Source organism: Aulonocara sp. 'chitande type north' Nkhata Bay, linkage group LG1 (assembly GCF_057382095.1).
Source record: "Aulonocara sp. 'chitande type north' Nkhata Bay isolate Kocher_YH1m ecotype deep benthic linkage group LG1, A_spYH_male_GT1.1, whole genome shotgun sequence".
In the NCBI taxonomy this organism is placed as follows: domain Eukaryota; kingdom Metazoa; phylum Chordata; class Actinopteri; order Cichliformes; family Cichlidae; genus Aulonocara; species Aulonocara sp. 'chitande type north' Nkhata Bay.
This window is the reverse complement of record NC_141344.1, coordinates 19,179,166-19,195,891: the sequence shown is the minus strand read 5'-3', so window position 1 is coordinate 19,195,891 and position 16,726 is coordinate 19,179,166. Positions and strand designations below refer to the sequence as shown.

At 40.7% G+C, this 16,726-nt stretch overlaps 1 protein-coding gene across 2 annotated transcripts in view; it reads right to left on the bottom strand.

Moving 5' to 3' along the window:
* mindy2 (MINDY lysine 48 deubiquitinase 2) overlaps window positions 1–16,726 on the bottom strand; it is a 27,838-nt gene extending 11,112 nt beyond the window's left edge. Inside the window, exons 1-6 of one of the 2 annotated variants that reach the window (XM_086287204.1) lie at window positions 15,684–16,726; window positions 15,263–15,320; window positions 11,967–12,031; window positions 3,935–4,093; window positions 1,890–1,992; window positions 799–941 (exon numbers count right to left, since the gene is read on the bottom strand). In XM_086287204.1, the coding sequence (XP_086143330.1) occupies window positions 799–941; window positions 1,890–1,992; window positions 3,935–4,093; window positions 11,967–12,031; window positions 15,263–15,320; window positions 15,684–16,610 (1,455 nt within the window). In that variant the 5' untranslated portion in view covers window positions 16,611–16,726. The remainder of the gene's footprint in view (window positions 1–798; window positions 942–1,889; window positions 1,993–3,934; window positions 4,094–11,966; window positions 12,032–15,262; window positions 15,321–15,683) is intronic. The other variant, XM_086287196.1, reaches the window with a different exon arrangement.

Genomic DNA, 16,726 nt, shown 5'->3' with positions numbered 1-16,726 from the left:
CAGTAGGTTTGTTATGCATGTTGTGTAGCCCCTCCCACTAGGTCATTTGGACACTGCTCTCCCAGGTGAACATCCTCTGTGCAACCAATTGCACCTCGATTGAAAAAAAAAAAAAACCACGTTATATTATTTTTACGTTATTTTAATCGTTTTACGATTATACTTTGTGTTCATATATCACATACAATCTACAACAACTGACATTTAAAGGGCTGCAAGACTTGTTGCTGCTAGAGGGACAGATGGTATCATGACGTCCTGACCCATTTAAGCTGTTGCAATGTAGCAGTGGCTTCTTACATAAATCTCAACTCTTTACCCCTTTAAAGCATACTAAGAGTAACTCTTGAAGCTCTTTTCTGAGCTGAGCAGTTTCTGTCATATTCCAGACCTGCTTATGGAACAGAACGACTGGGTGTCGACAGGGTGGTCTCTGTCTATGCAACTACCCTTGGAAAAATCGTCAAACCTTGTCTTTATTGATATATACTAAGGTATCAAAACTTGCCATTAAGAGTTATCAGGTAGTAGTGAGGCTACCTGATAACTTACGTAGTATTACTCTTCTGAATAGTCGTTTTTCACTATTTCATTGATGGCGCAGAGGTTTTCATTTACTGTAGATGAAAGAGGAAACAGCATGGAGGAATGATGACCTTTCATTCTTGGAGTGAACCAAATAAAGCCCAGTGAAGGTTGCCAAATGCCGTCTTGATCAGGAAAATATATTAAATGCAAGTTACATCAATAAGGTTCACAGTCAGAGCAAATATGCTGTTACTTTTTTGGTAGTTTTACCTTGTACTTGATCATGGTGCTGAAGTGATTATTCCTGAAAAAGACGCAGAGCTCTCCCTCCTGTACCGTAGATGTGAGCTCACACAGTCCATGGTAAGTCAGCTGGGTGGCTGTGCTGTTTAAAAACTGCTCTGCTACGATGCCTAATGAGAGAGAAGAGAAAAAAAAAACACAAAACAGAAAATTAAATGAAGTTAGATTAGAAAATGAAGAAACACTGATGACTTTTAATTGGTTTAAATTCCTTGGGGAATATAAAGCAGATTTAGGTGACTATAAATTTTAGTTCCTTTGTTTTGATTAGCTTTACGTGCTAGATCCCATAAAAGCTATTTTTGTCATTGAGCTACCACTTGGATGAGTCGCCTGGACTCCAATCAAGCAATCCCAGTTCATTCATGAACACAGGTCGCTACTTGGAAAGCTTTGTGGAAATTCTGCTGTAATGTCTATCCTCACTCTGAGCAACTCTGACTCTCTGCTCGAACTGGCAACCTTTACAGTCACATTTGACATCTGTACAACAGAGCAGCATTCAAAACTCAGAATCAGTGGAATGCTACCACTGAGAAACACTCTACCCTAGATTGTGAATGAATCTTTTAAAGATTTAATCAACTTTACACAAAACTCAGTTTTCTCAGAATTTAATCTCTGTCCAAGATAATTAAATGAACCATATCGGGACATCGACTAATGCGGTGATGTGTCGATGTGGTAGCAGCCCAGCTGACAACTACTTAGGAAGCTCAGTGTTGATTGAGCAAATATTTAGTTGAGAAGTTACAGACAGCTGGTAGGAACGCTGTGAGCCGAGGAAATAGGTCATTTGATGAGTAGTCACAAGTATGTCCTGGTTTTTGTTTAAACTCAGTCTGTGGTTTTCTGGGGAAGCATGTCTAATGTAATTTAAAAGAAAATGTAATGTAATGTAATTTAAAAGAAAAAAAAAAGAAAAATCTTTTTATTATTTTACTAAAATGTACAACTTTTCTCTTTTCTCTCCAGCTTCAAGTACACAGGATCAAAAGAGAAGAAATGGGAGACTAGAAAGCAGTCGGGCAGATCAGGAGAGTAGAGAAAGCACTTACCTTCTCCTGCCAGCTCACTGTTGTCTGACTGTTTGCAGGATATTATCTTTTCGACCAGCTGGTTATAGCTGCAGTTGCCCACTGCCTTTACAATATCATGCATCTGTAAACAAAGATAAAAAGTGTGGGAAAGAACATTCAACAAGCTTTGATGTTGTTTTACGAAAAGCTGCAGAAAAACCAAAAGAAAATTTATGACAGCAGCTCCCCAAAAAGTTAACTTATTTAAATCTGTTACACTCACCTATTAAGTCTTTATACAGATTACACACTTATAAAGAACATGACCTTTCATTAACGTTTCTCAAAAAGACGATCAAATGGGAGAGTGCACTTTAAAAGGTCACCTTTTACTTTCAGATCTGTTTTTGCTGTAAACATCTGCAGACTCATAAGGACTTGGAGAACGATTAGATAAAGAAAAGCTGATAAAATAGAACAAAAATAAAACTTTCAAAGAAAAGGTGAGCTGAAACTGGTACAAGAGTAAATTCTAATTACGTGCTAATGGAGAGGTACGGTGTGAGCTGCATTTGGAGACTAATTCCAGTAGCTTGTATTGAAATGAGGAGATTGCCACCTACACTCATCATTTCTGTTCATGTCCAGAATAAAGAGCTTTCTGTTAAGGTGCATGCGTTATAGTGGATGGCTCATTTTTTTTTAAAGGTTGGAGACCTCCTCCTCTCTCTGACAGGCTCCTAAGCCATGAACCAACTCAACCTCTCAGGTCCTCTGAAGCAGAACAAATGATTGTTCTCCGACTCGCCCCTGATACTGGAGACGCTGCTGGAACAAGCAACCACATCGTGCTCTGATAATGTTGGCACACATATTGGACGAGTTTAAAACCAAATGAAAAACATTCTTGTTCATCTTTTTAATTGTCATTTCTTTTATCCAATCATTTTTAACATTATTTTTTTTCTTTTCACAAATCTAATAATAACACCCTAAGACTAAAGTCTTTGTGCTCCAGGTGCCCCCACTGAATGTATTATAAATTGGTTTCTAAAGCTTAATCCACCACCACAAAACATATGGAAGTAAAAGCATGCAAACATATCAAATTAGCTAAAAGTCATTGAAGCTACAAAATCTCTGTTTTATAAAGCTTTTTAACTCTGCAATGGCCTTATAATTACAACAAGGTGCTTCAATCCACATCTCTTTCTATTCTTTTTGGCACATTTTTTTGTTTAATCATTTATTAATTTCCTCCCTGTTTGTGGGGTTAATCAGAACAATTTGTTTTTATGCTCTTGTTTTGACATTAATTTTTAAAGCGTCATATCGAGGATGTAAAGTCATGTGGCATGCAAATAAAGAAAAACATGACCTGTCGAAATGTAAAACTGCTTGAAAATGATGCTGCACTGTATGAGATGTTAGAATAAAGCACAGATTAAAAAACAAAAAAGGGGGCAAGTCAATACATGGAGACATGTGAACATGAAAGAGGATGTGCTGAAGTTCAAACTGAGCATCAGAATGGGAATAAAAGGTGATTTAAGTGACTGTGGTTGTGGCAGATGGGCTGATGTGAGTATTTCAGGAAGTGTTAAATTACTGAGATGTTCCCACACAACTATCTCGAGGTTTACAAGCCTGAAAAAGAGAAAATATCCTCGGACCTGCATTCTCTAGCTGAAAATGTCTTCAATATGATAGGAAGGCAAAACTACCTCAACTAACCATTCTTTACACCCAATGTATGCAGAAGAGCATCGTTTAATGCACAGCATGTAAAACCTTGAAGCAGATGGGCTACAGCAGCAGAAGACCCAGGTGCTGCTCCTGTTATCTAAGAACTGAAAATTGAGGCTACAATTTGCAGTAATAAGTTAGAACAAGACTACTTAATTGGACTACAACTAAAATGAATTCAACGTCCAACGTGTATGTGTGGAGAAAAAAAACAAAACAAAAAAAAACACAAAAAACACAAAACTGAGAGTATTCATATTATGTTGAAGATAAAAAAAGAAGAAAAAGAAAACGGGCCGATTTCTACGGCAGTAAAGGCAAAATAAGATCCATCTCACCTGGGGGTCAACCAGCCAGCCGTGGTAAAGAGGGATGTCCAGCAGATCAAACACAATGCATTCTGGGGTGTACTCAAAGACTCGCACCCCGGTGAACTTCACATTCACGTCTAGACCTGTCTGCAGCTTATGCAACACTGCCATGGCATCACTCATGTTCTAGAAAACAGAAAGGACACAGCGCAGCAGCGTGAGACACAGATGTTATACAAATCAAATTGAACTGATCAGAAAAAATGCAAGTAATCACAACAGTTGCTGGAGTCCTCGTGGATCAATTTCTAGAACTTTAAAATAAACCATTAGCTGTCACTTACACCAATACAAAAACCTGCTTTCATGTAGTTTTGTCAGATCACATTATTTTATTGTAGCGGAGTTATTTTCATATATACTGCTCTTTTTACTTTTTGCTCAATCAGTCAACTTCATGCAATTAAATATTCCTGTGATTATTTCACGCCGTAACAAACTACACACAGTTCATCTTTTCATCTAAACTCAACGACATCAGTATATGTTTTAAGCGGCTAATAATAATATTTTATTTTTTCCTTTCAAAAATTCAAGTAAAGCAGATTTTTACTTTTTGTTTGCTTGCAGCAGTTGGTAAGATCAACTTCAAATGTCGTTTCTTCCCTCAATGTGTCATGTCTTTATGACCAGATGATGGGAGATGACTCACTGTAGCCGAAAGATGCACTGACGTCACTTTTTCGCATGATACCACCCCCCTGCCGCTATCACACTGTGACAAAACAAACCCACTGTGGCTGCTATGAACGGACTGAGCTGTGATACCAGGAGGCGAAAAAAATACAAACAAACAAAAGTCCTGAAAAAGTAAAAAAACTGAATCCACATCCATCTATCTTTCAGATTAGATCATGTTTTATGCCGTGTACCCGACAGTAGTGGCTGGGCACAGGAACCAGGAGAGAATCAGAGGCTCCTGATTTGTACGTGGTGTGGTAAATGGGCTGTATTTATATTGTATAGCATCTTATTGAAGATCTTTAATATGGACACTGGAGGAGCTGGGAATCAAACCTATGGAACTACAAACCTTTAACCCCCAAACAGAGAGCACAAACTGGCATTCTGGGTATAACAGTTAAATCCTGGAAAACCTGGATGACTGAGCCTATTTGTCAGATATGACCGGTCCCCGTTGCAGTAAGTTTGTGAATACAGTTCCATGTCATTGTGTTTCACCTGTGCGCTTAATTTTCCATTATAAAACAGAGTGTTGATTTGCTTTATTTTGCTTCAGTTTTCCCTCACCCACTTCTCAGTGTATTCTTGTTAAAATGTTCTTAAAGTCAAGTTTCAATTCTTAATAGCTTACCCATGTTTTAAAAGTGCTTTACACAAGTCAGTGCACAGTGGCAGATACTTTAGAGGCACAGAAAAAAGGGTGAATGCAGCAGTGGACAAAGCTTTCAACATTTAAATTCCTGTAAAAATAAGATTTCTTATTTAGTTCCTCTTGTAATGAGTGGGCTGAGTTTTTCAAGGTCTGCTTGAGAGAAAAATGGGAAATTCTGGCATATTTCTCAGTTGAAAAAAAGTGCGACTGCACAACCTTTGTAAGTTTTAAACAAAACAAAACGAAACAAAACACCTGTTTATGTTCAACTCCTTGAACATAAACCCACAGGAAGGTCTTGGATTTTGTGCAAACACAACCTAAAAACATAGTTCACAGGTGAGAAAACAGGGAGGCCTGAAGCTAAACCGTAACCTAGTTGTTGTGTTTTCATAGAGACCTGCATTCAAACCCTGCACACTCTTCTTGCCCAGTGACTACACAATCACTGCACAGAGGCTGCAGCCCAGATACCACCTAATAAGCAACATAAGAAGAAAATAAGGCCTAACAGGCAGAGAGCAGGATCCCTGCATAAAAAGCCCAAACAAACTAACAGTCGTATGAATGAGACGGCATCATTTTGCATGAGATTCAAATTGTTTCAGTTACATCCTGCATATTAGAACCTGACTGAGAGCTTGTATGCCACTGCTAGCCAAATCCAACAGTACTGAGAAAAACATTGTCTTTTACACTGATAAGAAAACCTCTCACTATAGAGGAATTAGTCTCCATGTGTGCGCCTGTACTCCGCTTTTGTTGACAACTGCTCATCCTCTTTTCTTCACACTTAGCAGGTGTACGGTTGGGGACCCAAGGAAATGCCATGCTTGGTGTAAAGTTGTCTGAATGAGCTGCCCTAATATTGATAGTTAAATGTTGTGTTTTTTGTTATGCTTTAACAACACCATGTTTTTAATAATGACTTCCTCGGGATGCTGCTCGTTCTAAACTCAAAGCATTCGCACACATTTTACCACCTAATGTGAAGTTGTTTGGGAGGCCATCTTTAGTAACTATCAGCTGTTCCACAATCTTCACACACTCCCACACACACAAACACACCCCGTCCTCTTTACAGTAATGTTTTAGGTGTGTGCTAGCTCTTTTCCTCCTTTGTTATTGCAGCACACATACACACGATGATCCACAGCACATGGCTGACCCTGATCCGTGTGCTATAGATACATAAAAAAGGCTTTTCTGATATAGTAATACAAAAACATGTTTTAAGTATATTTCAAACAAATATCAGCAAATCTTTATTTTTTTTTTCTCACATTTAGAAAGAAAATTTTTAATAGAAAAGTCTCTGGTTGTACTTCTCATTAGCCATGTTTTGACTGGTGGATTTTCATTATCTCTGTAGAGTAAAAAGGTTTTAAAGCAGACACAAATACATCGTGCGTAAGTGGAAAATCCTTTTCTGTGGATCCGACTGGCATTCTTTCTTTATCGGTAAGAGAGGATTTAATTAGAAAACCAGCCTTTTTACTTCACCGTATGAATATTAGAGCAAATACTCTATATACATAACTGCACCACACACCTGAGGACCCAATGAGAGAGACTAATTCCTGCACTCAGCCTCAGAGCAATGTTTCCCAGCTGGCACTAAACCTCTCCTGCCATTTAACTCTGAAATCAAGATAAGCCTCGCAGCTGAGCCCGACAACTCTATTATGAGTGTATAGTGTGTTCTATGGGAAGATTAAAAAAAAGTTCCACAAACCAAAAACCAATTACCACCGTCACACATACCAGAAAGATAAATACGAGCCTACAAAGTGGAGATTTATTTGCATTTTTCAGTTTTTAAATTCTAATATTAAACGATTAAACCCCATTTATTTTCTCTCAGCTGTATTGCATTATAAAAATGCCTTCATATGTTTAATCAGTTAAAAACTTCTCTTGTCCAAACTAATAATAATAGTAATTCCAAGCAGCTGTAGGGAAAATGCTTCCAAATGAATTATAGAAATGTTTTCTAAGGGTTTTGTCTGACACAAATCAATTTTATTATTTTGGACATGACTTTGCACACATTTTCCATAAAACTATGAATAAAATATGGTCTTACTATTATGATCTAGCTTGAATCACTATGCAAATGAAAAACTTTATTTCTGTGATACACTACATCTAATATGCAAGCATCGAAATGTCTTCATGTTTTCAGGGCAGTTTGTGTGGACTCAGGGGTGACCGGCGGTGTCAAACATAAAGCCCAGGGGTTAGAACCAGCCCTGGTAAAGACTCCAATCAGGCCCACTGGATAGTTTTGAAAAATGTGAAGGAGGGGATACATTTTGGACTTTTAACTATAAAAGACCTCCCCGCAAAGCCATTTATACCACACCAGACTAAATAAGTAATAGACAAACAATAAAAAGGCAGAAAAATTCCCACCATCTAATACAGAAATGTCTTTCCTTTTTTCCCCTGTTTTTCCCACAATGGCTTCAGAGTATTTTCTGTGAAGTGTTTTGACATCCCCCTGCTAGCAATAGGATCGTGTCCAATAAGCGCTGGGCTGCTCCAGCTTTGACCCTTTGGTGCACAGAGCTGAGGTGGAAAGCCCACAGCTGGCTCATCTGAGTGTGTGGATTAGGATGCTTATAAGCGGCAGTGATGGGAGGATTAGCAGGGATGTGTAATGGACCACATCTCCTCATTTTAGGGCAGAGAGCTCCAACAGCAGATGAGCGCTCGTGGATCAGATGATTAGCACTGCATCACGCACACGTTCATCTAGCCCCGCCGTGTTACACTTCCACAGCGTAACATTAGCATGGTACTCTGCTGGGGCCTTGCAGTTTGTTTGTTTTTTACACAGTCTAAGCGAAGGTGTCTAAGGGCAGGCCTCTCTGCTTCTCTCTCTGAGCACATGAGGGACTTTGTTCCCAAAAGGATTTATTTTCTTAAGATGAAGGTTCCAATTAAGAACAGAACACATGTAGCCGTTCCCACTTTACAACATAATGAAGCCAAGAAATCACCGTGACACCAGTCATGCAGAAACAATAAGAAGATGCTCGCTTTATTTCTAGATTTGAAAGAACATAAAATCTGATTGTTACTGTGAAGAAACACAACTGAGCACCAGGTTCTGGTAGAAATATAAAGGGTGTATGAAAAGTCCAATTTTAAAGTGCTATAATTATGCAGCCTTTCCAAGACCAGTAACGATCAAAACACACTGTCAGAAAGATGGGATTTGTGACTTTCATGTGGTTGTTGGTAGGTAACATAACAACAACAGCAACTCCAGAGATGATTTCAAAAGTATGGGACGAGTCTGAGCACTGTATGCCGTGTGTTTGGAGGGAAACAGCACTAATGACTTTATACTTTGTAATCAGCTGTGTTTTAAAAATTACCACAAAGCTTCTGTCCATTACTGTCCAGCGCTATGAAATCAGAGGATTCAGAGGATGCACTGTACATTTTATGTCACTGTGAAGCAAACAGAGAATAGTGAATACAGCTGTCAGATATTTGTTGTCTGTGCAAGCTGATGCATATTTTATGGGTCTGCCTGCAGTCATCTGTGTACATCTACACGCCAGATAAATCTTTATACATATACACAATAGATCTTTGAGCCTAAAAAACATCAGTCAATGAATGGAGGCCAGCAGCCTCAGAAGTCTTACATAATGTCATGACCCATTAGTTTGAGGTGTTAATTATTAACAGTTTACAAGACGGCAATGTCCCACAAAGTGGGACACACTTTTTGTGCTGGCTCACATCTGCAGCGTTTGATACTCAATATTTTGGTCATCAGATTCAAGACAAATCTAGATCTGTCTAAATCATGGGGGGAATATTTCTTTTTCCCAATAGAGCAGAAAAGCAAACCAGGTCCTAAAAGAAATCAGTTTCTTTCTGACAGTGTCAAAGCATCAAGCTTCATAGAGATACATTTTTTGCAAAGGAGCCCTCGCAATGGATTACACTAAATTGTACAAACGCATTTAAGAAAGAATTTACTGAAATTTAATGGAAAAAAATAAACAAAACAAATAAAGATGACACATCAAACATTGAGAACTTTGACACTAATTAGTAGATGACAGGTCCAGACAGCAGGGAGGCCAGCTTAGCACAACAGTGCAATTGCAATATGTGTGGTTTTCCACTGTTTTCACTAAAACCAAGCACGGATTCACTGAGTCTGGATGAAACTTGTTTAGCTTTAATGGTGCCTTCACAAATGTGTGAGTTAACCAAGCTGTGTGCACTGATGCATCCACAGAGGGTCACTCTCCTTGTTAGCTCACAGGATACAGCCTTTAGGATTTCTTTCATGGATACCCTTCCTGTGGCCTAAAGGTCACTGCCATTCAACCTCATTTTTAAACTGTCCCCTGCGTACAAGACTCATTAAATATTAAATACCCAAACTCTGACCACCAAACTGACCATTACCGCAAAAATACTCAGCCTCTATTCGTATTGATTCAATTCAATTCAATTTTATTTATACAGCCCCAAATCACAACAACAGTCGCCTCAAGGCGCTTTATATTGTAAGGTAGACCCTACAATAATACATACAGAGAGTTAGTTTAGTTTTAAGACCTGGCCTCTGGTTTATTTTTAGTATTACACAACTTTTCTACATTTTTGTTCTCCTTCTGTTGACATTTTTGAAACATGCTGTTTGCATCCAATTCAAAATAACCACATACATAAAATGTTTTTTTTCAGTTGGTACTTTTACTGTAGTTGTTATAAAATACAAGGTTGAAAAGACCTGCAAATTACCTTTTACACAACAAACCTGATAAACTGGCAACTCTGCGTAGACATTCATTTCTCATCTTTTAATTAGATAGAGCCAACTCGGATTAAATCAGGCTCTGATACCACAACCCACACAACTGAGAGCATACTATAACTCCTTCAGTAATCTGCACTACACAAGGACCTCCATAAACCTTATAAACTGGGCTGTATGATTTGTTTTTTTAATTGTAACTTATTCTATTATCTAAAGTTTATTAACTACAGTCAACGCTGGCTTATTTCGACAGAGATTTCAAACATACCACACACAAATATTTTGCCTTCGTTAATGAAAAATCCACACTTAAGGGCATATAGAAATTCAGAGTCATGCTACAGCTGCTGGGACTGTACCTGCTTCACTCAGCGCAAAATACTTGTGAATAATGATCGATACTATGAATGACACTAAATAGGAACAAGAGAGGATGCTTAAACCCAGCCCGCTTCCTTCAGTGATTGTGGATGAATCACAGTGTTCAGCTGGGTCCACTGAGACGAAAGCCTAGCAAAACTACACTCACTTCCTCAGCTTCACCGAGTAAATATTTAACAATAGCTAAAGAGCAGCCGTGCATCTGCTATTTTAATCCGCATGCACTCCTGCGACAGATGATGACTTTTAAGCGGAATTTATAAATAGAATTACTTCGGTTATGAACTCCTAGCATCCTTTTCAAAGTCGGGGTAACTTCATTTGCATTTTGCATCAATCCAATGAGCAACGGAAATATGTCTCTGCAACATATCAAGAAGAGGGCACCATCTGATTCTCATCCACGACACATCTCAGACTTGTTCCTTTTTAAAATCATAATTTCCAGCTTCCAAGAAGCCTTGGCCGCTGTAGTCTCCACATAACTGTGTCAACCAGCCCAACTGCAAACGCAGGCGGCAAACGGACACAAGGACACCCACATGCAAAACAACTCCCGGGCCAGTATCTAGGATTAGACCACCATAATAACTATGCAACGCATACCCTGACCACTCCCTTACTCTGAATGCTGAGGACACTGCTGATTTATTCAAGAGGTTGTATTTCAGCTCAACTTAAATTTAGAAAGGTCGCTCCAGAGAGCTTCTATGAAGAACCTATGCGCATTATTTTTGCCCTTTCTGAACGAGGGACAAGTGTGGCTTGAAATCATTCACAGATGTGCTGGTGCTCTGCCACGCAAATGGAGAAGAGGCAGGGCCCCTCCCACACTCTGAGGCAGGCAGTGGAGATGGGAGGAAGCAAGGGAACCACAGCTCCATCTCCAAGAGCCTCTCACTGTGAGCCACACACATACAGCCTCAGTAATAGCCGGGAGCTGAACTTACCCAAGCGTCTCTAAGCATTTACTGCCATGTGAAACAACATAATCTGACACTGTTGACCCTTTTTGTTCCCTGGGCCTTGCAAGACACATCTTATGTAACATACAGAGCAATGGAAGAAAAAAGAAAAGCTGGGCTGCAGTCGTATGTATGCAGTTTGCAATCAACTCGACCCTTATTACCATATTATGGAACATCCGCTGCCCTTCTCTGCTATGTCAATGCAAATGTGCAAACCCGTTGTAGTTTAAACAAGCAGCTACACGGGGTGTTGGCAGGACATGAGACACAGCAGCGCGGCAGTGTCGTCACTGTAGTAAAAAGAAATCTCAATAGAGACAGCGAGCAGAGCAGATAGCTCGTGTTAAACGTGCACATTTGTCGTTTCAACAGAGAGGGTGAGAAGAGAGCAAGAGAGTGAGAGCCAACTCATCCAAAACAGCCCTCGCTCCTCCTCAAGCACCGTGAACAGTCAGCAGCTTACTAATACACACACATAAGCAAAAACACACGCCTGCTTAGGTATGAGTCAGGCCTTACCTGCTCATAGTTTAACCGCTGAGCTTCTGATATCTCTTTAGGTTTGGTTTCCAGGATGTAGTCACCTGGAGAGAGAGAGAGAGAGAGAGAGAGAGAGCGATATTGGCAGATATGTCGAGTCATATTCCAGAGCAACGCAATTACTATCTGGATTGGAACTCATTACATGGAGTAAAGATTGTAACAGATGTTGTGAACTGTTTCTAGTGCTCACTGGTAGATTTTGCACTGGTCGGCTGTATCCCAAAAAAAGGTCTGTGACAAATATGGAGGATGAGCTGAATCTCGGTCATCTGTGGCATCACCTGAAAGCTCCGCTGACTCACCTCTATAGCAATACAGGCTGTGCCAGAGGGCAGAGCCTGGCAGATGTCTGGCTCCTCTTTTACTTATTTATTTTTTTGCCCTGATCAGTACTACCAACATGCAAGTCTTCACTCAACAAACTGAGACTTTACAGTACATCAGCTGTAGACAGATAAGTTTCAAGATGCGCCAAAAACACAGCTGACCGTTACATCTCAAGACAAAGGTTTCCGCTCGTTGCTAATTGTCTTGTTTTTCATTAGGATCTCACTGATGAACATTTCCAGCATTGCAAAGGGCAAATACATTCTTCCCCTCGCTGTGAATGCTTTACTGCCGTCTACTCCTTACTTTTAAAACTCTTGAGCAAGTGGTTTTCAAAAATGTTTCACAAAGAATCATAAATTTATTAGGAACTGGCAGGAGTATTGTGCTGCACTGTCAACACATATTTTCCCTGAGAACTGCTCAGAGGAATGCCATGGACGCCTAGTCGACAACATCTATATTAAGTGAAAACAGCTACACGTTTAGGATAAAAACTGCTTTCATATGCATCTTCCTCAAACAGAACAAGTGGAATACATCCAATAAAAAGAGCCTCTTAAGCTTTCTTTTGTGTGATTAGTGCTTTATAATTGTAATGACGCAGTGGTTTCTTTGTGCGTATGCTGTGGGAAATAACTGCCCAGTTCTGAACTTGGCTTTCAAGTAAAATGAAATAAAAATACAAAGCTCAGCAAAGGCTTGTTACGTTCTTCAACCTTTATTGGGACTTATGATATCGTGTGCCAAATGCATGCTTCACAAACAAACCGGAAAAGCAAGCGGATGCATTCACTCGGGCTTGGTATAGCCCTGCTGCCGTCTTCTACAACTGTAAAACACAAGCTTGCTTTTCACAAAATGTTTGATCAGACAGTAGCCTAAAAACCACCACTGTCTTACTTGCTGAACTGGACAGCCTTGACAAAGACTTTAGTGCAAGTCAAGATTTTTTCCAGCAGGGGGCCTGCCAGCTGACTGCTTTTACTACAGCAAGTCCACAACTGGGAAAACCCCTCACTGCTGACCTGTTGACTCACTGATCCCTGACAGTCACTTAATATCTGTATCTATCTGCCGGATCTCTTGCATGCTACGCTGCTTACTCGTGAGCTGTGATACTCAACCATTGGCCTTTTAAAAACACCACTTCTGAGCTTGGTGTTTACGTGTTACGACAAAGAGGCTATCCAGAAGCCCCTTAACGCTACGCAAGACTGTGTGTGCCGCAATTATGTGCAAGCACGAGGTACCACACGCACACAGCAATTTTAAATGCACATAGTGATCAGGCCGCACAAATCTGCCACTGTCTGTCAGTGTGATCAACAGAGACGAGGTATGTCTCACACACAAGTAATCCTAGTAAATCTGTTGTAAAACCTTACGTGGATCATTGTGCACTGGAGAGTGACACAAGTGTGGATCGGTGACTCTACCTCTGAAGAGCCCCTTGCTAATGTGACACTTTATTTTGATATTTGAAGTTTAATTTTAGTTATGAATGACAGGACACAGCTCCTGTTTCCTCTGCAGCAGCATGAGACTGGCTGATGGGGGATTCCCCTGTGCTGCTATATATATATATATATATATATATGACCAGTATTGGGGAGTAACGGAGTACATGTACCGCCGTTACGCATTTCAAATACAAAATATGAGTAACTGTATTCCGTTAGAGTTAACGTTTAAAAGGTGGTATTCAGAATACAGTTACTTTGTTGAAATAAATGGATTACACGGCGGTCTTTTCCTGTTTCATATGTTAGGCTATGCTCTCTCTATTTTTGGTAATTCCACACTGGTGGAAACCCAAACAAAACGCGCATTAAGAGGCTCTAATGCCTGTGTCTCAATCTTGTGGCTCATGTCACCTCTACTTGCACAATGACGTGAAGAAATATTTTTAAAAATGATTTAATATGAAGGCAATAGGCAGAGTGTTACAGGCATCGCCCTAAAGAATGTAGCCTCATGGGCAGTGTAGTCCGTGCTGCAGGGAGAATGGCCTGCCATACCCGTTATGTGCGAGCGAGGGAGGGAGGAAAAAGGAGAAAAGTACGAGTTGTCACCGAGCAGAAACGGGAGATGGAAGCATGTAAATATAATAATAACCACTACAGCCAAAAAGAGTGCCTGACAAGCCCAGTTGTAAGTAAGCTATTAGGACTCAGACTATAGGACTGTACACTGTGTTCCTGTTTTTCTCCGACACAATAAGTTCCTTTGGAGCAGCCTTTCAACGCATCTCTCTGTCTCTCGCTAGCAAAGTTGACCCACACAACAAAGTAAAGCCAGTTTTCGGCTACGAGCCCGACACGAAACCCGGCGTATTAGCCAGAGGACCCTTTACCTCGGTTTGACCTGTTTTATATACGCTCAGAATAGTTTTCTATATGAGATCGCTGCAAAAAAGCGCAGCCTTACCTAATGTCCACCCTACTGTTACTCATTTTATGTTAAGATTTAAACATCCAGTTGGTATTGGTATGGCGAGTAACCCTCAATAAATCACACAGCAATAGTACATTCATGTAGTTGTAAAAAACATGACAATATATTAAGTAATCCAAAGTATTCAGAATACTCTCATTGAGTAACGTAACGGAATACGTTACAAAATACATTTTGGGGCCTGTATTCTGTAATCTGTAGTGGAATACATTTTAAAAGTAACCTTCCCAACACTGTATATGACCTGCATGTAACTGCTCATTAGAGAGGACATGAAACACAAGAACGCTTATGAGGGCACTGAAACTCAGTGGCTTTGCAGGCTTCTATGTTTACAAGTGCATGGACTCATGGGCGCCACTCCAAATGCAGGTTAGTGTGATGCTGTAGGAGCAGCCCAAGACACTGCTACTGGATTATGCTGCTTTTTGGACTTGTCACTGAACACACATGGGAGACTAAGTGCTGTCAGGATTACAAAGACTTACCGAGATACTCCATCAGTTGCTCAGCAGTTATAATTTCCATCATAGGTGGCATCTTAACCTGCAACAGACGTATGCAGAGCCATAGTTCATTAGTAATTTTTAAAAACAACACAGCGGGACAAATATGTAAAAGATACGTACATCATATATCCTGTAAGCACTTAAGGCGTTTGGGCATGATGGTTTAACTAGTGAAATCACGTAAAGACGTGTCTTGGCTGAAATTAATAAAAAATTTAAAAAAAGATAATGCAGAGCGATGAGACTGACAGTTGTGTTATTAAGTTAAGTCTTAATACACACTTTTTCTTTATAAAGGCATGAAACCTGTCAGAGCTCAGAGATGCATTAAGAAATCTGCCTAATTATATCAGTGCAAAATCAAGTTTGCATTGATCCACAGTCATTTCCAAGCCTTTACCTTCCATGCAAGCAGAAGGACATTCATGATGGCCAGTAATGGACAGGGGCCATTCTCGTTCTGGGTGATGATCGGCGTATTCTCCTCCCTCCATTTGATCCACTTAATGTGGTATATGGACTGGCCGGCGGCCCTGTCCTTCGCATATGAACTCTTCGTGCCATCAGCCCCGTACTCGTTCTGCAGGGCCAAGGCCAGTCCTCTTTCCTCCAGCCCCTCACTGTTCAGGTCAGAGCTGGGGCAGGAGTTGAGGTTGGAGAAGGACTCGAGTGAATCTATGCTTCGAGACTCTCCACCGAGACTGGGATCGGGGTCACTCCCACTCGGCAATCCCTCTGATAAGGCGTTATCAGCGGGCAGCCCCGACTTGACGTTTTCTGTGTTTGCATTGTCCGGACACAGATTAGTCGGTTTGGCAAGTTTTGTCGGCTCACTTTCTCCGCTGGCGGAAACCTCAGCCTGCACATCTGCGCTCTCTTTATCGGGAGGTGAGGACGAGGCGTCGGTTTTGTTGTTTACCAACTTTGAGGCACCACCCTGGCTGTCTTTTGCGGCCACCACAGAGTCATGCCCCATCCCGTTACTGATCTGATCGGACCCCGACCACAATTCGCTCGCCTCGGCGTTCTTCTTCTTCTTCTCGTATCCCTCCTCTTGCTGCTGCTCGGGGAGGACTTCGACCACTTCTTGCACGTCAGACTTCCCGGTACTGGTACTGGAAGTGACATTACTGGGAGCACCATCGGTTGTGGTGCTGATATTATAACTAACGTTAACCAAACTACAGAGAGGAGCCTCACTATTCTTGCATTTGTCGGCTGTTCCTTTCACTCCAGCGACAGTAGCAGCTTCGCCCATTTCTCCCGCAATCGTAGCACACAAAGAGCTCCCGTCAGCGTCTCGATGCAAGTTTGCATTTTTCTCCATTTCGGTTTACGAGTTGTCGACAGATTTTAGCTAAATTGCAGCGGTAGCTTCGGTCCCAAAGACGCCATGACAACTCTGCGAGTGACGTCACCAGAGTGAATTGCTTTCAGGCCGAA